The 27,797-nt window shown below is 48.6% G+C and overlaps 1 protein-coding gene across 5 annotated transcripts in view; it reads right to left on the reverse strand.

The window, feature by feature from the left end:
• The window catches only part of RNF216 (ring finger protein 216), a 145,377-nt gene that overhangs the window by 30,323 nt on the left and 87,257 nt on the right, over window positions 1-27,797 (reverse strand). Inside the window, exon 14 of one of the 5 annotated variants that reach the window (XM_047839302.1) lies at window positions 14,451-16,835. The exons of the other annotated variants lie outside the window; for them this stretch is intronic. Within the exon in view, the coding sequence (XP_047695258.1) occupies window positions 16,752-16,835 (84 nt within the window). The 3' untranslated portion in view covers window positions 14,451-16,751. Of the gene's footprint in view, window positions 1-14,450; window positions 16,836-27,797 lie in introns of those variants that run through there. 5 annotated transcript variants of the gene reach the window in all.

The raw sequence follows: 27,797 nt of genomic DNA on the forward strand, positions 1-27,797 counted from the left end.
CAAACCCCTTAAAGCAGAAGACGAGGCCCGGGTACCTGACTATTCACAAATGCTTAGCAAACAACTCCAGCAGCCAAAGGGCCACTGCGTTCAGGCCACAATGTCTCTCAGCCGTCAAGGTTACCAGTTTTCCCCCCCTCCAGGTCCAAATGACACACGGACCAAGTCCAGGCAAGAGCCCGATTTTAAGACAGGAAAACAGACAATGAGACTGATGTTGGAACCCTTGAGAATCAATAATGGCTGGCAAACTCAAAGCTCAGCAGAATTGGGGCCTTTCCTTCCTTTAACTGAGGAAATCCGAGAACTTCTATTTTTCCCAGGGTAAGGATGCACACGGTCTCTCGAGGAAGTCAGATATGTAGCAAGCCAAGCGGAGCAGAGTGGAGTTAAGCGTAATAGGGCGCTCGTGCACACACGAGATGGCAAAGTGGGGGAGGAACTAGGTCAGACAAGGGTTCTTTGAGGAGTGGGCATCTTCACAGGACTGAATAAAACAAGTATCACGAGTTAGGAGAACACCCAGGCAACCAATACAGTACTCCTCCTATTGGGATTGACACCTGTCTGTGAAGTGCCCTTCGCAGCTACAGCAGCCATCAGCGCCAAGTATCTAAAGTGCAGAACCAGATCCCCAAACGCTTCAACTATGAAACACACTTCATATGTTAATATTTTAATGCACACAAAAGGATTCACATCATTCTATAAAATTATTTGAGTAGGCTTTCATCTCACCGTCTTAAATTTTCTGTATTTAAGCATGCTTTGCAATATATGTCACAACAGTAGCACTCACACACACTTTGTAAACACACATACACCAGGGGGGTTTCTGCTCTACACCATCCTTCTGAGGCAGTGAGCGATCACAATGTTGTACATCTCCTGCTCTATATACTGGAAGGTCACGGAAGGGATCGAGACAGGGCAGCAGCAATCTGTCCGGGGGCTTGTGTTTCAGAAAGCTTTCATGAATGGCAGAAGCTAGACCAGAGGCGGGAGGATGGCTGAGGAACAACTGGAAGAGTCCACGGGAAAGATGAGGGCGAGAGAAACCTGCAGTGGATTCTGGGGTTCTGTGACAACCTATGACAACCCTGGGCCAGTGGAAGCATGAACCTGGTTGGACCAGGTGATGCAGGAGCAGCAGATGTGAGTGAGGGTGGGAGGCAGAGGTGAGAACATAAGTTTAATTAGAAAAAAAATTGTATTTAAGTGTTTATTTTATTTTAACATTTATTGATTTCTGTGAGACAGAGGAGTGGGAGAGGGACAGGGAGAGGGGGAGACACAGAATCCGAAGCAGGCTCCAGGCTCTGAACTGGCAGCACAGAGTCTGATGCGGGGCTGGAACTTACGGACCACAAGATAGTGACCGGAGCGGAGGTCAGATGCTTAACTGACTGAGCCACCCAGGTGCCCCAATGTAAGTTTAATTTTAAACTAGCTTAAAAGTAATTTTTAAGAGATTTTATTAAAATATTTAAATTTATTTTGAGAGACAGAGAGAGAGAGCGAGTGAGCATGGGGTAGGGGCAGAGAGAGAATCCCCAGCAGGCTTTGCACTCAGAGCCTGATGTGGGGCTCAAATTCACAAACCATGAGATCATGACCTGAGCTGAAGTCGGACGCTTAACCGACTGAGCCACCCAGGCATCCCAAACATTTTTTTAAAAGCAGGCTTCATGCCCACCATGGAGCCCAACGTGGGGCTTGAACTCACGACCCTGAGATCAAGACCTGAGCTGAGATCAAGAGGACGCATAGCTGACTGAGCTACCCGGGCACCCCTTCACTCAATACTGGCTGAACTGTTCTCACTTGTCATACGCTGAGATGCTGGGGACAGCAATAGGCAAGTCAGACTCTACCTTTTCTTTCGTTCTTTTTTTTTTTTTTTTTTTTTTTTTTTTTTTAAGTAATCTCCACACTCATTGTGGGGCTTGACCTCAGGACCCTGAGATCAAGACTCACAGGCTCCAGTTGGGCACCCCATTACCTTCTTGAAGCAGATGTTCTAGTGAAGGAGAGAAATCTGGGGCAAACAGGGATCTGGGGCAACTACGACAGCAATGGGAACATTTCAGAAGAATAGCACTGGGTGCTGTGAGCATGAAATAGCACTTACATTAGCCTGGAGATCAGGAAAGCCTTTTTGAGGATGTGACACTGAAGCACAGCCCTGAAGGGTGTGCAGAGTTAGCCAGGTATGGAGGAAGGGTGTTCCAGGCAGAGGGAAGGGGGTATGTGAAGGCCTGACGAAGGAGAGGACCTGTCTCACTGGAGGAGCACAGTGGAAGCTGGTACGGCTGGAGCTCAAAGGGCAGGGCCGAGTGGCCAGTGAATCCTGCTTCCTGCTGCAGGCATGGAGTCGAGAAGGAAGAGTCTGGAAAGCTGGGGCATGGGTGGGAAATGCGATGATTTGACTTACATTTTCTTAAGTTGATTTATTTATTTTGAGAAACAGAGGGGGAGAGAGAATCCCAAGCAGACTCCACAATGACAGTGCAGAGCCAGACATGGGGTTTGAACTCATGGTCCTCGAGATCATGACTGGAGCCTAAATCGAGAGTTGGAAGCTCAACTGACTGAGCCACCCAGGGGTCCCTTGACTTACCTTTTCAAAAGCTCATGCTGGCTGCACAGGCAGGGAATGGCTCCTGGGGGTGGGGACGAGGCTGTAGGACCTTGCAGCAGCCTCCTCACTAAAATTAGGGCCAAGTACATAACTTCTAGGGGGACAAGCCCTAGAGTGTGGATTTGATTCTTGGCCAGACTTCCTTCACAGCCCTCTACAAATAAGGCTATGACCTACTTCCTGAAACAGGCTGCCAACAATGAGCCGACCTGGCAGGGGTGAGGCTGGCCTGTGACTGGGGAAATGGCACCAGGCCTATCTTTCCTCGTTAGGAATAAGAGAATCGCTTTTCCAACATCTCTTCAAGAAGAGACTTTAAGAAGTGGATTTTCAGCTTTGTGTCTTTAGATAAGCTTCCCATTGAAATGTCTGTATGGAAGGGGGGAAAAAAAGGGAGTCTTTTTTTTTTTTTTTTTCTTAAAGACTTCATGTTTTGCAAGTATTCTCAGGGCGCCTGGGTAGCTCAACTGGTTGAGTGTCTGCCTCTGGATTTCGACTCAGGTCACGATCTCATGGTTTGTGAGTTCGAGCGCCATGTCGGGGTCCGCACTGACAGCATGGAGCCTCCTTGGGATTCTCTCTCTCCCTCTCTCTCCTCCCCTCCTCTCTCTTTCTCTCAAAAAAAAAAAAAAAAAAAAGAAAAGAAAAGAAAAGAAAAGAAAAGAAAAGAAAAAAAAAGTATTCTTTACACCCAACGTGGGGCTCAAACCCAAAACCCGGACATCAAGAGTCACGTGCTCTACTGACTGAGCCAGCCACGGGAAGGGGGCATCTTTAACGTGTGTCCTGAGCTCACACACCCCTCCCGCTGTCCCGCGTCACTGGCTCAAACTCCAAACCAGTACAGGGTGCTTCAGACCCATGTCACTCAGTCTTCACGGCAATAAGGGAAGTATGGACCATCAGGTGGCCATTCTTTTCCACAGAGTAGGCAAGAAAAGGAAGGCTGAGGGAGGCAAATTCACTTGTTTAAGGTTTTGGAGCCACGGACTCAGTCTGCTTGATTCCAAGTCCACTTGCTCTTTCCACGCCGTTCTCACTGCCTGCCAGCACGGGGCCTGCCAGCAAGAACAGGTCATTGTTTAGTGGAAAACCCGAGGGCACAAGGGTATGAGACAAGCCCTGAGGTTACAATGGGCATCTTGTGTGAGAGCAGATGAAAGGGCGGCCGGGCCCCGAGGGGCAGGCGGTGCGACAGGGCGGATAACCAGCTGCAGCTGCTTCCCCGTGCCTCCCGGTGGCTGGGAATGACCCAGCAGGGGCAGGATGCGCTAGGACTGAACCCGAGGACATCATTTCTTAACGATAATGACAGGAACCTGCTAGTCACAGCGAACTCAGACGGGACACATGCGAGGAAGTAGCTTTTCCTGCGACCTCTGGCCAGCTGCACAGCTGCGGGGGCACAGAAGGAAGCGGGCTGTTAGACTGCCGTTAGACATGCAGACAGGTTTCGTGTGAGCATTCCACAGCAGAACCACGCATCGCTACTTGGTCCTTCCGTCACCCAGTCCCTGGGCCTTTATTTAAAAGAAAAAAATTTTTAATGTTGATTTATTTTTGAGAGAGAGAGAGAGACCGAGCATGAGTGGGGGAGGGGCGGAGAAGGAGACAGAATCTGAAGCAGGCTCCAAGCTCTGAGCTGTCAGCACAGAGCCCGATGTGGGGCTCGAACCCATGAGCTGTAAGATCATGACCTGAGCCGAGGTGGGATGCTTAACTGATTCGGCCACCCAGGCGCCCCTCCCCTAATGCCCTGGGCCTTTATTTGTAAGTACTTGCCCCTCACTTCCCTGAAGGTGGCCATGACGATGATGTATGAAGACTTGCTAATGACAGCGCCTGAGACCATCATACCGCCGTGTCTGCTCTGGGGGAAGTTTTGTTCCCAGTGACACTGGTGAGGGAGACAAGTTCTGTACTGAAAGGAACGATGACGTTCCTCCTTCCGTCCCCTGCCCCCTTCAGTAAACACCTCCTGAGACAGCGAGGCTGCCACCTCGACCAGGCTCTATTCTCAGCAAAGGGATCAATGGACAAATGAGGTCGCTGCTCCTTATGGTCTCCGCTCCGACCGACAAGTAGATAAACATCCACTCTGCAGGAAGACCGTGAAGAACACACAGGGCACGAGCGGGGGCGGGGAGGCTGCCATTTTACACTGGGGTGAAGGACGCCGGCCTGGTGCTCGGGTGGCGATCCAGGCTGAACCCGAAGGGGATCTAGCAGAGTGGAAGCAAGGGAGTGGAATGACCTGGGACAGCAGGAGAGGAGCTCAGAGAAGCAGCCCCTGGGGGCTTCGTGGCTGATCCTGAGCCAGCACCCAGGCCCAGCACAGTTGGCCTCCTGTCAGGACACACACCTGACACCCTTGACCTCGCAACGCACTGCCTGCGTGTCCTTTTTCTTCTGGCAACGCCTACCCATCAGTTCTCATCTCAAACGCTAGGGGCTCTGGGCGACCCAAATGACCTGGGCGAGAGTTGGCACTCTTTCCTGGACTCCTCGAGCACTTGGCTCCCACTCTATCACAGCTCTTTTAAGTGTCTCGTAATTATCTGATTACATCACATCTCCAAGGAGCCAAGCACTCCTTGCAGGCAAAGACTATGCTCTGCTGATCACTACGGACGGACGTGGAACGGAAGATTCAATTAATCTGTTCAAAAAACAGCACCCTTTGAACGCCTACTTCGTGCCACACGGGGATGTACTGGTGAGGAAGCCAGCAGATTTCTGGATCACAAGGTGCTTACAGCCTACCGCGCTGTCTCAGGTGTCTCTGGATTTCCAGGGCCACGCGCTAAGTCTGAGCCACGCGAGGGAGTGAGTGCACGAAAAACCTCAGACGAAGGCTGTCAATACAAAGCACATTCCTCTTTATGCAGAGTTACAAACACACCTCCCACCCTTACTCCTGGGACTTCTGCATTTTGTATGTGAAAAAGGCATTTGAAATCTCTTAGTAAACGGATTCCCTTCCCCCAAAGAACATTACCTCCTCCTTATCAGGTCTTCATATTTATAATCATGCAAAATACAATGATGAGTTTATGAGAAAATCAAGTTATATACAATATACTTTCAGAGGGTGCCTGGCTTGCTCCGCTGGTAGAGTACACAACTCTTGAACTCCGGGTCATGAGTTCAAGGCCCATGCTGGGTACAGAGCTCACTTAACAAGAATCAATGTTATATATATATAAAAAAACCTTTCAGGTTGTGTCACCGCAGCTTGTGCCTTAAGGATACAGGTTATGTCTTTCTTACAGAGGCTCCTTTCCTTGCTCCCCCAATTCCCTTTACCAATCCAATGCACAAAACTGTCACGATCAGTTATTCCCAAGGAGCTAATGGCCAAATGCCTGCGGATGGTGCCTGAGAAAGTCCCGAATCTCTGAATTCCAAGGTCCTTCGTTGGCTTTAACCTACAGCCTCAACATGTAGAAACAGACAGCTCTTCATTTCGGACAAGAGGTGCTTCACTAACAGTAGTGCCTACTAACTCGTTGCGCCTTTGAGAACCTCTCTGGTTGAAAGTCAGGAGCGAAAAATCAGTCCGCCGCGCTCTCTCCCTCTCCCACCCAGGGCTCTCGTCGGTTACCACCTGAGGTCAGACCGCAGGTTCCTCTGGCCCCCAGCCACCAGAACAAGACGGTCCAGTCTGCCTGGGCCCATTTTTCTTAAAGGGCAAAAGAAATGTGAGCATTAATTCTTTTAATGATGTTCTGTAATTACCTGATTACATCACATCCCCACATGGAGCCAAGCTCACCTTGCAGCCATTTCTCTTCCCCTCAAAGTAACAATCCCTGAGGCAGAAGAACGTTTTCTTTTTTTTATTTTTTGAAGTTTATTTATTTTGAGAGAGGGAGAGAGAGGGAGAATGAGGGAGAGAGAGAGGAGAGAGAGACAGATGAACAGAGGGAGGGCAGAGGGAATCCCAAGCGGGCTGGCTCCATGCTGACGCGGGGCTCATTCTCACACACTGTGAGATCATGACCTGAACTGAAATCAAGAGTCAGACGCGTCAACAACTTGAGCCACACAGGCGCCCAGAACCTTTTGATTTCTAAATGCAGAAATTCAAATCTGGGCATGGCCAGGTGACAGGTCTAGGCAACATTACTGAGGAAGAGACTTCTTCGGGAAAGATTTCACACTGTTCTTACTTTTTGATGGTTATACATACAGACACTAAATTAATTTTCAAAAAAATGTGTGCCCTGGATGCATACCCTCCCATTTCTAGATACAGAAGCAGACTTTGAAAAAAGAAATCACCAGGGGTACCTGGCTGGCTCAGTCGGTGGAGTGTGTGTGCAACTCTTGATCTTGGGGTGTGGGTGTTGAGAAAACTTAAAAAATAAAATCTTAAAAAAGGGGGAAAAAAAAGGAAAACAAATCTCTAAACCTCTAAACCTCACTCCCGTAGATTGGAAAGAAGCCAAGCATTCCTCTCCTTTAGGTTCATTTAGGATTAGGTGACAAATTGGAATGGGGGACTTCAAATTTGGTTTCTGTACTAATGCTGCCCCCTAGGGATAGAAGTTAAAAAGGCACCAAGACTCGCAGAGATGCATGCTGCCGAGGACAGGGGAATGCTTGAGAAATTCACACGAGGAAAACCATCTACATTGTGACCACAGTGCCTGCATTTTATTCTACTACGGACACCAGAGTTCTAAGATAAAGTGATATGTAAATGCTGCCTAGAATAAATGTAAGTTTAATTTTATCAGAATAACCATAAACAAAAATACCAATTCCCTTATAGAGTTATTCAAATACTGAGAACTGCTTCTCTTGAATGTCCATTTAACAGAATCACTGGGATGGTATCAGCAACACCCAGGGCAATGTCAGGAGGTGGGCGTTTACGTAGAAATTTGGAGACAAATAGGTGAGTTCCTACTAGGTACTATGACTACTGCTCTGGGCGCTGGGGAACAAAATGAAAAAATATGACCCTCCACCTTCATGGGAGCTACTGGAGACAATGTCACATAAAATACATATAGGACATGATTTTAGGTGCTAAGGAGAAAATTACAGGAAGGAAGAATAGTCTGGAGGTGCTGAGGTGCAGAGATTGTTCCCAATTATAAAGCAGGTGGCTGGGGAAGGCCTCTCTGAGAAGGCGTATTTAAACAAAGATGTGAGAAGGTGAGAAAGTGAGCCTTGTGATGTCTGGAGAAAGCGTTCCAGATCACTGGAACAGCAAGGAGTGTGGAGGGAACAACAGAATGAGTGGGGTGTCTGGGGCCTGGGAGGTAATGACACAGACTGTGGCTTACACCCAGAGTAAAGAGAGGTTGAGTTGAGGATTCTCTCTACAAGGACCTGAGCAGGTTAAGTCCCAAAGAACCCTATCTGCCAGCACCCCTTTCATGGAGAGCTCTGCTGCTCTGAGCCACCTCTTTCCCAGGGCCCTGCCTTAGAGAGGGCTGATGGGCAGCAGGGCAGGGGCTGTGACTAAGCCCAGTCCAAAGGGGCTTGCTCATAGCACAGTGCAACAATACAAGTTTGCGCAACCGAAGTTACTTATAGCTATGATTTTCATACTATAAATTGCAACCCACTGTTGGGTTATGAAACCATTTTAGTAGATTATGACCAGTGTTTATTTGTTCACTTTTTTTTAATTTTTTATTAAAAAATTTTTTTTCATGTTTATTTATTTTTAAGACAGAGAGAGACAGAGCGTGAACAGGGGAGGGTCAGAGAGAGAGGGAGACACAGAATCCAAAACGGGCACCAGGCTCTGAGCTGTCAGCACAGAGCCTGACGCGGGGCTCGAACTCATGGACCGCGAGATCATGACCTGGGCTGAAGTCAGACGCTCAATCGACTGAGCCACCCAGGCGCCCCTTACTTGTTCACTTTTTTAAAGTTTATTTTATTTTTGAGAGAGAGCACATGTGTGAGTAGGGGAGAGACGGGGGGAGGATGGACAGAGGATCTGAAGCGGGTTCTGTGCTGACAGCAGAGAGCCTGATTCAGTGCTCGAACTCACAGACCATGAAATCATGACCTGAGCCGAAATTGGATGCTTAACCTCCTGAAGCACCCAGGTGCCCTTTTTTTCTTTTTTAGAAATGTTTTGAATCTTTATTTATTTTTGAGAGAGAGAGAGAGAGAGAGAGAGAGAGAGAGAGAGAGAGACAGTGTTAGCACAGAGCCCAATGTGAGGCTTGAACTCACCAAGTGCGAGATCTGAGCCACCCAGGTGCCCCTTTTTCTTTAAAAAAAAAAAAAAAAAAAAAAGTTTATTTATTTTGAGAGGGAGTCAGGGGGAGGAGAGAGAGAGAAAAAGAGAAGGAGGGAGGGAATGAGCAGGGGGAGGGGCAGAGAGAGGGAGAGAGAGAATCCCCAGCAGGCTCCACGCGGTCGGCACGGAGCCCGACTGGCGGCTTGATCTCATGAATGGTAAGATCATGACCTGAGCTGAAATCAAGAGTTGGACGCTTCACCAACTGAACCACCCAGGCACCCCTTGTTTATTTTTCAAACTAGAACAGAAAAGAAGATACTAGAGTTCATACCAAATGTCAGGTACAGGTTTTGTAAAATCACTGTTCTGGTTACATACATGTAAGTTATTTACATACATATTGGTTTTACGGTCAAATATATTCTTACTATAGATCACAGTCAAAACAGATGGAAAGCCATTAACTTATGATTATTACAACTTCTCTAAAAACAGTTTAAGGGTTGAGAGAGGCTCTTTCTCATAATAGAAATTCCTAGGAAACACTGTCAGGAACTTAAAAATGGCCCCATCTCCGCTTTACCTCGCAGATAACGCTTTTATAGAGAGGAACATCGCAGAACAGCAGCCTTCATCAGGGCTCAGAGCAAAGTAATGTATTAGGAAGTGATGGATCTAATAACAGATTATTTCAAACTGTCAAAGATAAACACTGCTAGGACACGGTGGGAAACAAGCCCAATACATCTCCTCTTTGCTCAATGCAAGTGTTACTTCTGGGCTTTCTGGTACTTCTGGGGATCGCGGCCCGGCAGGAGCTGCCAGCAAAGCCGGCTCTTCCCTGCTTGGACTCCAAAGTCACCAAGCCCTGGAAGAGAGGCGCCCGATTTCAGGAAAAGCCAAAGACCCACTTCCTACAATATGCTTTGGACCGCATCTATGTTTTCATGTCGTTAGCTAACTGGGCAGGGGTGCTGGGGGAGGCAGGCAATAAAAATAAAGGCCCTCACAGCCCAGCACTCAGAGAGGTCAGCTTTGCCCTCAGCATTAACATGAGAAATGCCACATATTCTCTGGGGAAGACAGACAAGCGGCAGAAGAGCTCAAGGAGCAACACGGCCGATCACACAGGACGGGCGACCAAAAAGAGCGTTCCAGTCTCATGAGCAGCTCCAACTAATCTGAGGAGCGGGAAAATGTGCCTGCGTTACCAGAGGTTAGAGAAAGGGGAAATCAGGAATGTGCCAGCCCGACCCACACTCTGAGGGAGAGGGGACTGCACTGGCCAGCTCAAGTATCTCTGGCCCTGTCACAGCTACCATCCTGCAGCAGTGACAACAGGCCATGGGATAGCTGGACCCCCCCCCCCCCCCCCCCCCCCCCCCCCCGGGCTCCCTCTCACGATGTTCATGTGGGGACAGGAAGGCCAACCTAGGTATCTACGTGACAGTCCCATCTGTGACTTAACTAGCATCCTGGTTTCTCTCGACCTCGCCGTGGCGATCTGCTCTGGACCAGCAGCGCCAAACAAACCCTCGGCCCTGGAGCTCGTCTTGTGTGCGCACGAGAGCGACCACGGCTGCTAAGAGAAGATGCAGGTTCTGACATTGGGGTCCCAGGGGGTCCAGGAAGCTGCACGCAGACCAACTTCTTGGGTCACTGTCAGAGCTCGCTTACGGACCGTGTTTTGAGAAGTCTTGACCCGACTGCAGCACTGCCTCCCCGCGAGGCCCTGCCCTGGTGGCTTTCCTTGGGGACACTGGGACCACTGCTCCCTTGGTGACTTGGTTTCCCCACAAGGGAAAAGCAAATAAATGCTGATTAATGTCCCTTATCCAAGAACCTGCTCAGTTTCCCTTTATGGGTTCCCTGAACATCTACTTTTGCCACTTTTTTTCTTCCCTGCCAAAATCAGAAAGAAAAAAAAAAAGGTCTTCTGTACAGACCGTGCTTTTATTTTAGCCTAGGTCTGAGGACATGCTGTGTCCTCAGTAGAGGAGGACACAGTTAGGAGGACACAAGTAGAGAAACCAAGCCCTGCCCCTCAGGCCTGAGAAGCAGAGATGGATGAAGGCCATCCTCGGCATGCCCGGTCTGGCAACAGGCTGGGAGATTTACTCAGCCAGGCTTAAAATATAGTAAAATTGATTTCAAAATATAATGGAACAAGAAACGAGATCTACAGCACACAGTGTTTGTGTAAATGAAAACCATACATGCCCACACTCTTCTATTTTCTCAAGATATACACACATCCAAGGACATACACACAATTCTTAAAGTGGATGTTTAAGGGATGGGGGCTGGAATGGGGACGGGAGACGAAGAAGAAAAAATAGAGAGAAGGTCTTGCACAGCTGATTCTGATAGTGTACACTAAGGCGGTGTGGCTGACTCAGGTTCGTGGACCTAGGGGTTCCAGGCCTCACCCCAAGATCAAACACACTGCCCCATGTGCCCTGGGCTCAGACTGCTATCACTGCCCTCACCCTCTTTAGGTTTAGAAACAGGTGCAGAGGGGTGGTTGGGTGGCTCAGGGTTAAGCGTCTGACTCTTGACTTCGGCTTAGGTCATGATCTCATGCTTTGTGAGTTTGAGCCCTACATCAGGCTCCACACTGTAAAGGCACAGAGCCTGCTTAGGATTCTCTCTCTGCCCCTCCCTATTCCCCATGCGTTCACGTGCTCGCTCGCTCTCTCTCTCTCTCTCTCTCTCAAAAATAAATAAATAAACAAACTTAAAAAAACCCCCAGAAACCCAGGTATAGTATAACTGGATTAATCAAAAGGCAAAGCACTACCAACAGGGCATAAGCACATGAGGGCAGGTGTACTCTGGGGTGTCTTTCACTAATGCTTCTAGTTTGGTTAAGTTTGTGGGTTTACTGCAGTGACCTAGTCTAAAGATGACTCTGCTTTAGAATGTAAAAAACTGTGGATTGCTAAAAATGAGAATTGTAAGAATTAGCATATACTCAGAAAGATGGGTCCCGACAAATGAGAGGACCTCATGGAATCTCTGACCTTGGAGGACACATGGTTCTGTATTTCTTGGACAGCGTTCTAGATACTAGGACTTGGCCTTTTTTTTTTTTTTTTTTTACCATTTGAGATGAAATTCTTACAGTGGAGGGAACAGAATTCAATTTTTTCCTTATTACTCACAGTTACGGTCCTGAGATACACATCCATGACTCTAAGCTGTAACCAGGAAAGCCACTGGAGTCTACCAAGATGTGTGAACAGTCTGTCCCTGTCCTGAATGTCCCCAGGCTGCTGGGCCCTTGGAGTCCTCCTGTTTGTTTTGGCTGGTTTCTTCCCTGCTTTCAGGTGGCCTCTTTTTTGTTGCTGTTTCTGTGCTTACATGACACACTACCTCTTTGTCCCCATCTATCTGTTCAAGAGGTGAAAACCAGACAGCTAAGCATTTTAGAACTGGGTTTCAAGTAAGAATGGACTGATCTAAAGGCAAATCTCTAGGGTTCACCTTGGAGGATGGAACATCAAAGACTGTAACGTTAACTATTTTGGATGCTTCAAAGGCTTTTCAGATTAGCTCCCGCTACCAGTTTAGTGTGGAAGATGAAAAAAAGGCAGCTGTGGAAAATTCTTCACAAAAATGATGACTGTAAAATCTGCTCTGGCTTGACCTTGATGGACCTTTCCCAACCTCATTATATTCACCTACTGGGCCAACACTGTGGGGGAATGGTACTCTCTGTCTTGGCAGACACGTCTGTCGGGGGGAGTCGTGGGGGTACTAGGTCAATACCCTCACCTCCTGCTCAGTTTCTCTGAGGGTGGAACCTCCAGCCTAGGCAGACCACCATTCAGACCAAGGCCAGTCTTTAGTGATGAGGGTGGAGAAAGTGCCTAGGCCTTCTCATTTTGCCAGATGACAAGCTTCTCCCTGGCTGGGATGTAGTCCATCAGTTCTCATTAACAGGCTTTCTCACAAAATCCAACCCACGGATTAGCGCAGAGGGAGGCCCAGGTATGTTCCAGGTCTTTTCAGATCTGATGCCCAGGTGTCATTATGTTCACCCTAATTTTTTAGGGTCCATGAACTTTAACGAAGCCCTCTGTCAAGAAAATCAGTAAACACAGCACAGAGCTGCAGTATCTGGGACTGTGATAGCAAATGTGCATTTACCAATGGGATTAATCAAATGGAGCCTGCATTTCCCTGTTTTCCCTCATTTGATAAAATGGAAGAGTGAAGTGGGGATACCTTACCCACCTACAAGAAAACTGTAACAGCCCACAAAGTGACCCTAGATTGTTATGAATTGCGGTGTAACATAACTCTAACTTAAACAATCTCAAGAGCTCACCTTTTTAAAATGAAAACATGCTTGTTTTTTCCCCAGGGCTCAAGGAGAATGGAGTTACTCCTGAAGAAAGCATGACAGATTCAGATATCATGTGGGGGATTTTTATTTAATTTTTAAATTTGTTGTTTATTTCCTAAGTAGGCTCCACATCCAGCACAGAGCCCAACACGGGGCTTGAACTCATGACCCTGAAATCAAGACCTGAGCTGAGATCAAGACCTGAGCTGAGATCAAGAGTTGGACACTTAACCAACTGAGTCACCCATGCACCTCACGTGTGGTGGCTTTTTGAGAACTGCTTGGGAGGAAGGGGGTTGAGCCCAGATGTGGGCAGCTTCAGCATGTACAAAGCACTTAAAGACATGCTTTCGATGAGATCACCCGAAGCGAATGGACAGATGCACAGGGTCACAGGTCAGAGCCCCTCGGTGCTCCAGGAGCGGTGTGCAAGGTGGACAAAGGGAGGACCAGGGAGCTTCTCAGTGGAGGGGTTCTTGAAGGTACTGGATTGGGGTTCTACACGGGAAAGACGACAAATGGAAGAGGGTGTGTGGGAGGTGCACGTGCACCAGGGACTGGCAATCTCTGTCTGTTCTGGCTCGTCAGTAGCACCACCTCCGTCTCTCTCGGCCCGAGGACTGAGGCACGTTCTACCTACATTGCTCTCTGGTGATGCCTTGTGAAATTCGAGACAGAATCTGCATCATTTTGTAGTCCTACAGTGATAGAACCCAAAGCCGTTGCAAGTGCTGAGCTTCCTGGAACCGAGAGAGATACAAGTAACTGCTTAACTCTGAGCCCCAATCAGTCCAGAATGCTCAGATAACTCCTGGCTCAAATTCTGTTAATTATTGACGGCTGAGAATTGCCACACTCACGTAACATTAAGACCACAAGTTAGTAGCTTCCCAGAACCACAAACTTTAGCTCTAACTTAGAAAAAAAGGAACTCCTCGGTGGACATTCAGGGTGGAGTGTATCAATGATCTTTCCAGTATAGTTGGGCTTGTGGCAAGTATTCACGCCTGGGAGTGGATGTAGAGGAAGAATACAGCCTCCACAGAGGTGTTCAAAGTGGGTTACGTTAGGACCATATTTAGAAAAAAAGTTTACTTTTGGCGGGGGGGGGGGGGGGGGGGGGGGAGGAGAATGAGAGAAGATGTGAGCGGGGGAGGGGCAGAGAGCAAAGGAGACAGAGAATCCCAAGCAGGTGCTGTGCTGATGTGGGCCCTGAAGCCATGAACCATGAGATCATGACCTGAGCCAAAACCAAGAGTCGGACGCCTAACTGACTGAGCCACCCAGGTGCCCCAACATAATGACCATTTTCGATACTGACATTAGACAATGACTTCTGGAAAACTTGGAAACAGAATAGGTTCTTAAAGGAGCAGTGGGGGTCAACAGTGGGAAACAACGAAAGAGAACAGCACAGTGGGACAGGGAGGGACAGAGCGCTGCATCCTGTCTCTGCCGTGGCCGATTTCTCCCTGGCACTTCCAGAACGTGCCCTGCATGTCTGCATTTCTCTCTCTTCCTGCTGACCTCTCAATCCTGCTCTTTCTGTAATAATGTCCATTTCCCCTTCCAGAACTGGACTTCATGAGGTACAGGCTACACATGGGCCTTTCCCTTGAATATGGCCCCCCCACTCACTCTTTGTTGGACAGTGCAATCTCTCTAGTTGCCTCTGGTTCCTGTGCCCGCAGAAAGACACAGAGGCATGCTCTGTTGAAAGGATTTTGTGGCTCACCACTCTGGGCAGAGAGAATGGAGGAAAAACTGACATATAGCAAGTTAAGTAAATGACTTTTGGAGAGTGGTTTGAGGTACACTTCTGAGCTGCTAATTGGAAAGTCCCATTGGACTTCCTTCCATTTTTATTTTTAAAGCTCATCTGCCTTCCTCACCTGCTTGTCCCAACTCCTGAAAGGAATAAAGACAACACAATATAGCAGAAGGAGCCCAAGCTTTAGACACTGACAGTTTGTTGCTATTTATGCTATGGGCAGGCTCCCTGGTCTCGCACCAAGACTTACTCTTCTGATCTCCCTGGACGAGTGTTAAGATAAAATGAGAAAATATGTGGCCTCCGGTATGATGATGCCTGGCTCTCAGAGGCTGTCCCGAATGCTGACTTTACTAGAGGGTTCCCCTTTCCCGAGGTACCTCTGACTACTCTGCCACTTCTGTTTCCAATCCTCTAACATTTAGAACATCACCAACAAGCCTGATGTTCCGCTTTTGTCTACGCGAGCAGGTAGGGCAATCTAGGTATGTGTCTTTTTTTTTTCTTGACTCCCATGATTTTCAGGGCAGATTCTATGACAACACCATCCACGTACGGTATTTACTAAGTCCCCACCGGGGACGAAGCAGAGCATGGGTGCCATCAGCAGTGCCTGATGTCATCAAACCACATGCCCTCTTCATGCTTCAAATATGGTAACAGCCTCGCATAAAAGGGCCTGATCCTTCCACTGTGAACCCTGGCAATACTCTGCTCGGACTACATTTGACCAAAGAGCTCTTTGCTTTTGAGTTCAGGGTTTCCTCACTGCCCAGGGAGTGGAAGGCAATTTATAAATCATTCATCTGAGCTCAGCCATGCAGTCAGCCCCTGGAAAAGGGATGGGGATCAAGGGGACCATGCACCTGTGAAGGTTTTTAGGATGATTTTCCTCCAAAGAACTCACAGTTCTCCCTAATTATTTATATCACGAGGAGACTGAATTCTCACTGTTGTCCCAGAAAGAACAAACAAAGGTAAAGTAAACTGCACAGTGTAATCACTTTTGACCCTTTCTGGCCACCTCAAAATTCACTAATTCTGTTTTGGATTCAACGGAGGAAGTATAATGATGGGCCGCTTAATTCTTGTCGAGCAGGGTAAGAAAACCAAGAGTGATGTGGCTGGCCGATGTGTTGCAGACGACAGTCCCTTTCCTCTGGTGTTGGAAGGACGGTCCCGTCCTCGACCTTAGCTGGAAGCAGAGGCGACACCACACTTTGCGAGTGCCGTTCACGTGGCAGGCTTGCGTGGAGAAAGCCGCTGCCCACGCTGGGAGTTTTTCACGCTCATTAAAAAAACAAAACGAAACCACCGCCCCCCTGGCCCCCTGCAGAAAGTGCACACACAGGCACAGCAGCAGGGACACGGTCTCAACGGAGAAACACTTCACGATGAACGGCAAGGGCAGGCCGCTTTTCTCCCAATCCCTCGTTCCTTTTATTCTCCCAGTTCCGAAGCTTTGGCAACTCCAGTTATGGTATGAGTGTCTTTCACACATTTTTGTCATGGAAAATAGCACAACACTGTTTGGTTAGCACATCACCCATCTGAGGTCTCCAGACACTACTGTTCTTATGCTCCTACTCACATGCCCACGTGGCTCTTTCTCCACGTGAAAATGAATCCTCTCCTTCAAATATGGGCTGTTTGTTTCATCAGTGATTTTTAGTTCTGGGGGACACGATACCATAAAGAACACTGGAGAACGCTTAATGCAGGCAGGTGGCTATAGATGGTCCCCTTAGAGGACAGTCACCCGGTCTCTTGCTCCTCAAAGGATGAGCAGGACTCCACCCGGGAGCTTGTCAGGAACGACAACAGCAGGCTCCACTCGAGATCTACCAACGAGAAGTACCTGCGGACATAACGGGGCGATTCTGACGCGTAGTCCACTTTAGGAAGCACCGACCTTTTTTTTTTTTATAAATTTTTTTTCAACGTTTATTTATTTTTGGGACAGAGAGAGACAGAGCATGAACGGGGGAGGAGCAGAGAGAGAGGGAGACACAGAATCGGAAACAGGCTCCAGGCTCCGAGCCATCAGCCCAGAGCCTGACGCGGGGCTCGAACTCACAGACCGCGAGATCGTGACCTGGCTGAAGTCGGACGCTTAACCGACTGCGCCACCCAGGCGCCCCGCGCCGACCTTTTTTTACACAGGTCTCGGTTTTGCTGGTCCTTTTGATACCTCTATTTAGGAAAAAAAAAATCAGACAACTGGGTTCTTTACAAGAAGAATTTGCTACTGGCAATTACTGGGAAGTTGACAACATTCACTGTCCATTCTTTTCTTCAATGTCCTGAAATCTTCACTCCATCTTGCTTCAAGTGGCAAGTGATCAACAGATTCAACAGTAAGACACCAAAAAGGTATTAGAGAGTGAGGGGACAGGAAGGGCTGGCAGTGAAATCTATGACTGCTCACGTTTGTAAACCAAGGCCTAAACGTAGTATCGAAGTTGGCAAGTGCTGTTGAAAATGAGAGGGTGGGGGCGCCTGGATGGCTCAGTCGGTTGAGCATCTGACTTCAGCTCAGGTCATGATCTCACAGTCTGTGAGTTTGAGCCCCGCGTCAGGCTCTGTGCTGACAGCTCAGAGCCTGGAGCCTGCTTCAGATTCTGTGTCTCCCTCTCTCTCTGGCCCTCCCCCGTTCATGCTCTGTCTCTGTCTCAAAAATAAATAAACATTAAAAAAAATTAAAAAAAAAAAAAAAAAGAAAACGAGAGGGTGGACAACGCATTCCGGAAAGCACTCCTGTAAACGATGCCAACACGGCTTCAGGGCTGTGCATAAACTGTTAGGACTGAGCACACACCCGCCGGGGCACAGGGATGCCTTGCTGACGCAAGAAGGACCCGGTTACGCAGGGGGTCGGGGGGGCAGGCTTGCCTGATGCCGTGTCATGCCGGGGTAGCTGCCGAGGGGAGATATTCAGGCCCGAGGGAGAGTGCTGAGCTGTCTGATGAAGACAAACCATCCTTTATTGTCTTACTTGCTGCTTTTTTTTCTTTCAAAGTTTATTTATTTATTTTGAGAGAGACAGTACAAGTGGGGAGGGGCAAAGAGAGAGAGAATCCCAAGCAGGCTCTGTGCTGCCAACACAGAGCCTGACGTGGGGCTCGCACTCATGGAACCCCGAGATCGTGACCTGAGCCGAAACCAAGAGTTGGACACTTGACCAACTGAGCCACCCTGGTTTGTTTATTCTTGGATGTAAATTTCTGGTGCTGTCAGCGACAGTGGCTATAAAACAAACCTTAGGATGCTACTACCTCAAACACGGTCATGAGAGCTTGATCAGGGAAAAATGAATCAGTAGTGTGTCCCCACCACTCTGTGCCCAGAGAATGCTTAGTCCCCACTGTAACTTCTTCATTAGCTTCTTCACATTTAAAACCCAAAGGTGACTTCCGGAGGTGGAAGTACAGCTCAGGTATTGCTGAGTGCGTCTCCTAACACTGCTGCAAATATGACTCCCCCCTCCCATGTTTTCCAAGCTGTCTTCAGCCTTCATCTGTAACCCCGGATCTCAGTGCCTGTTACGTGGTCTAGCTAGTGGGGAAGGTGCAGTGGTGACCACATGGGCGGCTCATCTACGGGGTCCTAGAGGGCAAGAGTCCAGTCCAGGAAGGTAGAGCTGAAGGTCTCCCTGGTGGGAGCTGCATCAGTCGCACCCCTAGACACGTGCCCTCCCCTAGAAGGCTTGCAGTGATTTCTGTCAATAAATCACTACCTGGCCCTGCGGAGAGCTGCCAAAGGGTAGTCTGCTGTGGCACTGCTAGTATCTGTTTTCATTCTTAGCGCCTTCCTGACAACAACTGTTCAAAATAACAGATGGACAATAGGATAAAACTTCACTAGATGCCATTTGCCTTTTGCCAGGTTCCCCGAGCTCTGCTCTATTCAGGCTTAGAATGAACCGCTCTACCTGCCCAGATGAAGGCAGGACAATTTGGAAACACACAGAGAACATATGCTAATACTCTGATTGATTGGTCTTTGGGTTCAATCGTAAGCCCAATCATAACCAGTCCTGCTTTACACTGCTTTCCGAACTGAATATCAGAACCAGTAAAACAAACAAACAAACCCATGTCATTTATTTATGGCTGTTATGGACTGAACTGTACCCCCCCCTCCAGTTCAGATGCTTAAGTCCTAGCCCCCAGCACCTCAGAAGGCGGTAGGACTTTTAATCAAAATGGAGATAGGGCTTTTAAAGAGGTGATGAGGTTAAAAAAAGATACTTAGGGTGGACCCTAATATCCATTCTGACCGGTGTCCTCCTAGGAAGAGGAGATTTGGACACATAGACACCAGAGATGTAGGTTCACAATGCAAAGGCCATGGAAGGACCCAGGGAGAAGGTGGCCATCTCAAGTCAAGGAGAGAGGTCTCAGAAGAAACCAAACTTGCTAACACCTTGATCTTGGACTTACAGACTCCAGAAAAAGAAAAATTAACTGTGAAATGCTACAAAATAAGTTTCTCTTGTTTAAGCCACCCAGTCTGTGGCATTTGGCTATGCCGGCCCCAGCAAACTAGTAAAGTAGCCTTCAATGTTCATCAAACACTAGATGGTGGTGCATCCAGAGTGGTCGTGATCTCCTCGTGCACATACTGCTGCCTTCTGATCTTCATACATGCTGGAGACTCTAAGTCCGGATTCTTGGGGACACAGATGGGAGACAGGCTGTAGACACTATGACTAAGTCCCAGAACACCAGGAGTGTCACCGATTTACTTCCAATCCAGATGAATACATGGCTTCCTGGAAATCGCTGCCTCTAAATACATGTTTACTTTGGGGGAACAATAATCTTTTAGTTCTATCAATTACTTACTTAAATTTTTAAAAAGTAATCTCTACACCCAACATGGGGCTCAAACTCATGATTCCAAGATCAAGAGTTGGATATTCCATCAACTGAGCCAGTCAGGTGCCCCTGTATCAGTTACTTTTGTCTTCACTAATGATATCAAATAGTCTCACCCTAAGAAACGATCAAGTTGGAGAGTTATGTTTGCTAAACTTAAAAGGAGAAAAGCAACCAGCCATGGAATAATCACTCCCCACCCCCAACAAGCAATGGAATGAGTGCTTGCAAACGTGAACAGATACTTTATGCTACTGACCAACTTCAATAGGCAAATATATTCATAGGCATGAATATATTTCCTGGGAATAAAGAGAGATTTCCAAAATTCACAAAATATGTGTTTTTTTTTTTTTAAGTTTATTTTTATTTGAGAGAGATAAAGAGCGAGCAGGGGAGGGGCAGAGAGAGAGGGAGAGGGAATCCCAAGCGGGCTCTGTGCTGACAGCTCAAACTCTGTGGGGCTCAAACTCAAACTGTGAGATCATGACCTGAGCCGAAACCAGGAGTCGGATGCTTAACTGACTGAGCCACCCAGCTGCCCCCCAAAATACATGTTGAATTAAATCTGCATCCATCTCCCTGTATCCTCTTGCTGGTACCCACAAGTAGTTAAGGTTTTTAGGTGTGATTAATTATACCTATTTTATTTATTTTTAATTTCTTTTTTAATGTTCATTCATTTTCTGAGAGAGAGAGAGAGAGAGAGAGAGAGAGAGAGAGAGAGAGAGAAAGAAGAGAGAGAGAGAGAGAGAGAGAGAGAGAGAGAGAGAGAGAGAAGCAGGGGAAGAGCAGAGACAGAGAGACGGAGACATAGAATCCGAAACAGTCTCCAGGCTCTGAGCTGTCAGCACAGAGCCTGATGTGGGGCTCAAACCCATGAACCATGAGATTGTGACCTGAGCCGAAGTCGGAAGCTCAACCGACTGAGCCACCCAGGCACCCCGAATTATATCTATTTTAACAAATATTTACCGGGCGAGCCAAACACTGTGTTAGGAAGTGGGGAAAAAAAATCATAAATAAAACTCTGTCCTTAACTTTCAGATTATAAGATTCAAGAACAGTTGCCAAGCAGAAGTTAGACTGTTTGCCCAAGGTTTTAAATTCAAGAGAAACCAAAAATCTGGAATTTTATATAAAATCTAATTTTATATATTGGTAGCTAGCTAAAAACTAGTTTATAATGTCAGGACTAAACAACCACGGCTATGAGCTGGATCTGGGGTCTGTGTGTGTGTGTGTGTCCACTTTACAACTCAGGTTTGCATTTTACAGGCCAGGCTGGCCTGGATACACCTGGAGGACAATTACTGGCACCAAGGCAACTTTCAACGTTGGCTCTAAGTTCAGTTTGTACATTTGGTACATCCATCCACTGAACTGCTATACTCGCCAGCCGGTCCCCTGTTGCCCTCACCACTCTCCTGCCCACTTGGGGAAAGGTACTGTAGTTCTCCTTAACTATCAAGAGAATGTTCTCCTCTCCACCTTTCTCCCCATCACTCCTTGCCCCAAAGACAAGTACAAGAGTTCCTGGCTACTGTGTGGAAAAGGTCCCTCTTCTCATAAAACAGATATCACCGGGGAAGCGGTGGTGCCTACTCCTCATGATTAACCCACTCGTTCATTTGAATGCTTACGCCGGGTCCTGAGCAGGTGCCAGTTAAAAGAAATGGATCCTACAGTGTTTCAGCTCAGGGACTGGCTGGTGGAGTGGGGATTAAGGAAGAAAGAGGGTCACACGAGTGCTGCAGGTGCTCAGGAGAGAGGTGGGGTGGGGCATGGGAAGACTGCACAAAGGAGAAGGTCTGCCTGAGGTTCCAAGGTTGAGAAGAGGCATCCGGGAGAGGGTGAGGGTAACAAGTATCAAGTGTGGGGATGTGAGACAGCCGGGCTGGTGCAGAAACTCAAGACATGAGGCTGGAACAAGATGCTGGGGGAAGGAACACATGCAGAGAGGCTGACCAGAGCCAGTGTAAGGCCCCCAGAGGTGCCTCCCGGAGCTGTGGGGAGATACTGGAGGGTTTTAATAGAAGGACAACATGGTCAATGCAGTCTGTTCTTCAGGAAGATCACCACAGTGCGGGTCTGGAGCATGGAACTGGAAGGAGCCGAGCGGAAGAGGAAGCCCTATTAGGATGCTGCCATGGTGATCCAGGAGCGCAACAGCGGGGAGGACAGATGTGAGAGAGCCTGGTGACAGACAGAGGTGGGAGAGTGGGGGTGAAGGGAGGGCGGGGGTCTGGAATAGGTGGCGAGAAACCAAGGCCTCATGAAACACGTGGAGCACAGTCTTTGCTGGACATCGCTAAGGTGTTCCCCTGGCCAGAGGTGCTGGAGATTCTCTCTGTGGATTCCATCGTTCGACCTTTGGGGATCTCTTGGTCAGAAAATCTACAGAAGTGCTGAGATTTCCTGGGCCTTAGGCTAAAGGGCTGTAACTTATGGGGTTGTTGCATCTTTTTTAATATACATATGAAGTTTATTTATAGATTTCGAGAGAGAGAGGGCAAGCATAAGCAAGTGAGGGATAGAGAGAGAGAGAAACCCAAGCAAGCTCCGCACTGTCAGCATGGAGCCCGGTGTGGGGCTCAAACTCATGAACCATGAGATCATGACCTGAGCCGAAATCAAGAGTTGGGATGCTTAACCCACTGAGCCAGTCAGATACACTGTAGGTCTGTTGCATCTTAAAAAGCAAGAGACACAACTGGTCTCTTTCTGCTTCTCTGCCCACTCAGGGTGGGACAGGCAGATGTGCATAGCGTGGTCATCCCCTCCACTCTATCTAGACCCCTGAGATCAGTTTCTTGAACCTGATGCTGCAACAGAAGTACTCTCTTTAATACTAAACCCCATCTGCAGGCAGGGAGGTCCTATGTCAGGCACAGCACCACCTCAGAGTGAGGGAAGTGGGTTAACTGCTCAGTGGTTACTAGGATTCTTCTATGGAGCCCCAAAGCGTCAGACAGAGCCCCTGCCTGCCCGACTATGGTAACTGAGATGGACATGCTCAGTGGAGCTATGTGAGCTGGGGAAGACTTCGTGGAAGCAATAGGACCAGTGGCGAAGAGAATGAGGGAACATGTCCAGGAAAAGGCATCTATGCAAAAACATGCAGGCAGGCAAGGGACTGGTCTCGTTTGCGAGAAACAGGAGGAAGAGGCCAGACGAGAAAGAGTGTTAGGAACCTGCAGTTCTAGAAGCCACTGCAGGTTCTCCCTAGGTGATGTGAAAGAATAGCGAGCAAGGCTGACTGAGAATTACAGGGCAGCCAGGAAGGAAGAGAGTTGGGATGGAGAGCAGGAGGCCAGGGGTACAGTCCAGAGTGAGACTCTGGACCAGGGGAATGGGAAGACAGAAGATTCTGAAGAACGTCTTCCAAATGGCTAAAGAGAAAAAAAAAAAAAAAAGAAAAAAAGAAAAAAAAAAGAAAAAACCCTAAGAAACCACAGCTTATTAAAAAAATCTGCTGGTCAGGGAAGCCTATTCAAAGAGGTGTCAATGCTCAGTCAGTTGTAGGGGCACAAGGAGGGAAGCTTTTGAAATAACGTAGATGTGAAATGGTCAGTGCTTCGTGTGTAACACAGCAGAACTCCCACAATTTAATTGAAAGGTTAGTTTTTTATTTTAAAGTAACAGCATGGAAAGAAGTAATGGGTCTGGAACACTTAGATGAGGCGCGGTTTATTCAGTGCCTGTTACGCGCTAGTTACTGACCAGGAGCTCACATCCATGACCTCAGGCAGCAGGTCCGTCTCGGACCCGCAGGTGAGGCTCCTGCTGGGGAGTGACTTCCCTGGGCCGGGTCTCAGTGCACGGGGAGAGGCAGAACTGCACTGAGGCTCACGGCACCACCTCTATCGCGTTCTTGTTCCAAAGAAACTCCGTTTTCTCAAGCCCCAGACCTGAGAAGTTTATGTAAACTAACACAAAACAAAGCTGGCAGTAAAAGTGTTGACAGCAGGTGCAAAGAACAAGACGAGCTCCGTCAGCACCGCTGCTGGGGAAACCTCCCAGCAGCACTTGCAGCAGAGCCAGTGAGCTGCTTCCCGCAGAACAAAACGGTGCAGTCCGCCCCAGCCCCGCTGCTCTGGTCCCGTCTGCCTGGCTGTGTGGTGACCACAGCTTCAGTGGTGCTTCTGGGACACAAACAAGGTCCCGGACACCCTGAGAGGGCACAGGAGGGGGACAGGAGCAACTGGAGAGATAGCCTTGAGACCTTATTTTTATGGAAGAACAGCACTCCAGGCCTAACCTCCACAAAACGAAGGATTCACAAACACACAGGACGCTATGAGAACCGGGACATGCAGAAAAACCACCGGCCTTCCTTGGGCCTCAAGGCCTCAGGCTCAAAGCGCTTCCCCTCTAGCCATTGTCCCACGCTGCGATTTCAAGGCTGACCTTGGGCCCAGGACCAGGTGTGCGTCCAGCTGGGCTGCTCCCAACGGGACTAGCGAGTGCAGGTACAGTCTCATCCAAGGCCCCAATTTCCAATGGGCAGGGGTGAATGCTTCTTAAACAAACCAAATGAAACCGTGTTTAATGACCTTGTTAAGAAACCTAACCGGAGGCCCAATTGAAGTAAAATGCCACTACAGGATCTGAACACGCACAGCCTCCCACCCGACATTTTAAGGGCGCTCTGACAGAGCTTATTGGGCGTGGAAAGCTGACAAGCATTTTACTTTGTATTATTTCTAAGTTGTCAGGGTGTTCACTTCAGAGCAAGCGCACGTTACTCAGACACTGCTGAGCATGCGATTCTACTGCATCAGTCCACGGGCGGCTGGCGGTGTCCCCTCGCCTCTGAACGCGCTGTGCTCTGCTTGCCGTGTGTGGGGCGCTCATTACTGGTGAGCGTGAGAAGCTGTGCCCACTGCAGAGCGTGACAGCTAATGACATAAGCACCTTCTTTTGGCTTTCTTGCCATTTCCCCAAGCTTTCTACTGTAAGGGGAAAAAAAAATCTTTAAAAGAAAAAGAAAAAAGAAAAGAAAAATAGGCTCTAGGCCTGATTTAAAGGCTCATCTATATGGGGCATCTGGGTGGCTCAGTCGGTTGAGCATCCAATTTTGGCCCAGGTCATGATCTCACAGTTTGTGAGTTCGAGCCACACATCAGGCTCTGTGCTATTAGGGCAGAGTCCACTTGGATCCTCTGTCCTGCTCCTCCCCTGCTGATGCTCGCTCTCTCTTTAAAAAAAAAAAAAAAAAAAAAGGCCCATATACAGTACATAGATTATAATAATAACAAGCCCTTATACAGGCATTGTTCTAAGCACCTACAGTCAGGATCCTCAGATTGGAAAGAAATCATTAAGAACCTGGTTGGAATCTGGCCATTCAATTGCTAATACTGAGGGTTAGGAGCCAAACAGCTTAATCTCATTCTGGGTGTGTCTGTCATTACCTCACTAGCATTTACTGTCCACAGTCCCGGGACAGCTGCTCAGAACATTCCAGGAAAGATACTACCGAGGGGGAGGGTCATTGCAGAGGCCATGAGGGTTACTGAATCAGAACCCAGTAAAAATCAGGGCAAGGGGATATTAGAATATGAAGGACTTGGGCAGTTTCTTGTTCCTTTCCTGGTTCCTGCAGAAGCCGGTGGGTTAACTCCTTTACATACGATGGCACACAATCCTGTGCCCTACCCTCAAAGCAAAACCACACGTGACTATCAGGTCACCAGACTCTGCACTATTCTTCTCTAATTAACTGTAATTTCTACCTTCTACTCGACTCCTATCTTGATGTTGGAGGTGCTGGGGTTTCCTCCCAGCTGAGAGAGGAGTACTCCAGTGCAGGCTTGTCTGAATGCTTCCCTACTACGCCAAAGGACACTCGCTGGCTTGGTAACTGGCGAGCATCCAGCTAAGGCCGGAATCTAGATTTTTTTGGTGAGGCTCGGGGGCCCTCTGCTGCCTGCCTGCTGCAAATGTTAGCTCCTCACTAGAGTAAAGAAAATCTCCCTCAGGAACCTACCCACCTGCTGCCGTCTACAAGGCTTTCAATTCATTTCAAATATCCACATGCAGAGAAATGTACAACGCAGCTTTCTGTCATTTGAGCTCCTGCAATGTTAATATTTTATTCACATCTCATCAACAGGATCTGCAGAACATTAAAGCTTGTGACCAGTCTCAGGAAGGGAACTAAAAGTCAAGGATCTGCCTAAGAAAATTCCCCGAGTAGCATCACAGCCTAGCCAAGCACACACTGTTAATCTTGTCACACAGAAAACAAAAGTGGGATTCAGACAGATGAGTGTGACAGGGCTTCCCCACATAGCCTGTGGTCAGGAACGCTAGGCACATGTGGGCAGTCTGCCTTGGTCACTTACTAAATGGTGAGCACAGGCAGGTGGGTGCCTCAGCTCTCCCAGCTTCAGTTTCTGCAGTCTCATTCTGTAACAGGGGATATAACGGGGCTACGGGATCGGATGAGACAACCATCTCCAGCACGTACAGGGTGACGGCGCACAGCGGTGACCATAAATGTCAGCTGTTGTTCTGCACTGCTGCCGTCACCACAACTGCTCACGGCCTGGGCCCCTCCAGCGCAGCTGCAGGAATACCAGGGCCCATGGGGGTCTCCAGCAAGAAGACAGGATGGAGAGGCCCTTTACACAGAAGGTGACAGAGCCTGTTTCTGGACACCAGCTCACCAAGTGGGAGCTGGCTTCTCTAACTTAAAAGGCAGAGGGAAGGGACACCTGGGTGGCTCAGTCGGTTAGGTGTCCGACTTCGGCTCACGTCGTGATCTCAAGGTTCCTGAGTTCCAGCCCCGCGTCGGGCTCTGTGCTGACAGCTTGGAGCCTGCAGCCTGCTTCGGATTCTGTCTCTGTGTCTCTGCCCATCCCCTACTTGCTCCGTGTCTCTCTGGCTCTCTCTCAAACATAAAAAATAAAACATAAAAAAAAAAATTTTAAAGGCAGAGGGAAATCAAGAGAGCTGACAGAAAATGAGAGCAAAGGGGGCTGAAAAGTAGATCTGCAGAGACAGCCAAGGAAAACGAATATGCTGTGCTAGAGCAGAGGGTGTGGAGACACAGGCAGTGGACAGTTTACCGGTTGCTTTCCGCTAACCCTGACCACCCAGGGATTGGAACTGGCCGTGAGCAGAGCAACAAGGAAATTTATGCGAGGCACAAGTACAGAATACTGAAAAGACGGCTGAGTCAAGTTGCCCAGTCTAGGAGTACGAGCTGAGATACGCAGCAGGATGAATGACAACAGGCAGCATCCACTGAGCGCTCACGGACTAAGCATCTTCTTACGTTAAGTCATTCGGTCCCCGATCCCCTAACAGACCTTCCCCCAGGGGTGCTATTTTCCTCCCTGTTCTTCCAGATGAGACTGCGGCACAGGGTGGAGCGGGCAGTGTAATACCACTCAGCTACCGAGGGCAGGGGCTGGGGTCCGAACACGGGAGGCGCTGCTCAGGCCGCCCCACTGGCAGCACTGGACGCACTGCACCGCCTGCTCTGCCAAAGTCTGGGAACTCTGGGCAGATCCCTCGGCCCAGAGCGGCGCTGTACAGGGAACACCGCTGCCCGGCCAACCTCCCCGGGATACGCTGTGAGGACTGAGGCACGCGGGTGAGGACACTGTGTGGACACACTAGAGACGGACTCACTGCCATGGGCTGTTAGGAAGCCAGGGGGAGATGGGCGGGGCCTTTTGGTAGGAAGAAAGCTGACCAGAATGCCCCACCGTAGTCCTCATTGCCTCACATTTCTGGGGGTTGATGTCTGCACCACACAAACAGATATTTGACAAGGCCTGAGCTCCAGGTACTGTGGCAACATATCATAAAATCAAACCACTGAAATCAAGCAAGTGAAAGAACATTCCTGCTGTAGAATCCGCCAGTGGAATGTGCTGCTGCAGGATGCAAGGGGAAAGGAAAAGGGAAGGGAAGGGAAGGGAAGG

Source organism: Prionailurus viverrinus, chromosome E3, assembly GCF_022837055.1.
Source record: "Prionailurus viverrinus isolate Anna chromosome E3, UM_Priviv_1.0, whole genome shotgun sequence".
Lineage (NCBI taxonomy): Eukaryota > Metazoa > Chordata > Mammalia > Carnivora > Felidae > Prionailurus > Prionailurus viverrinus.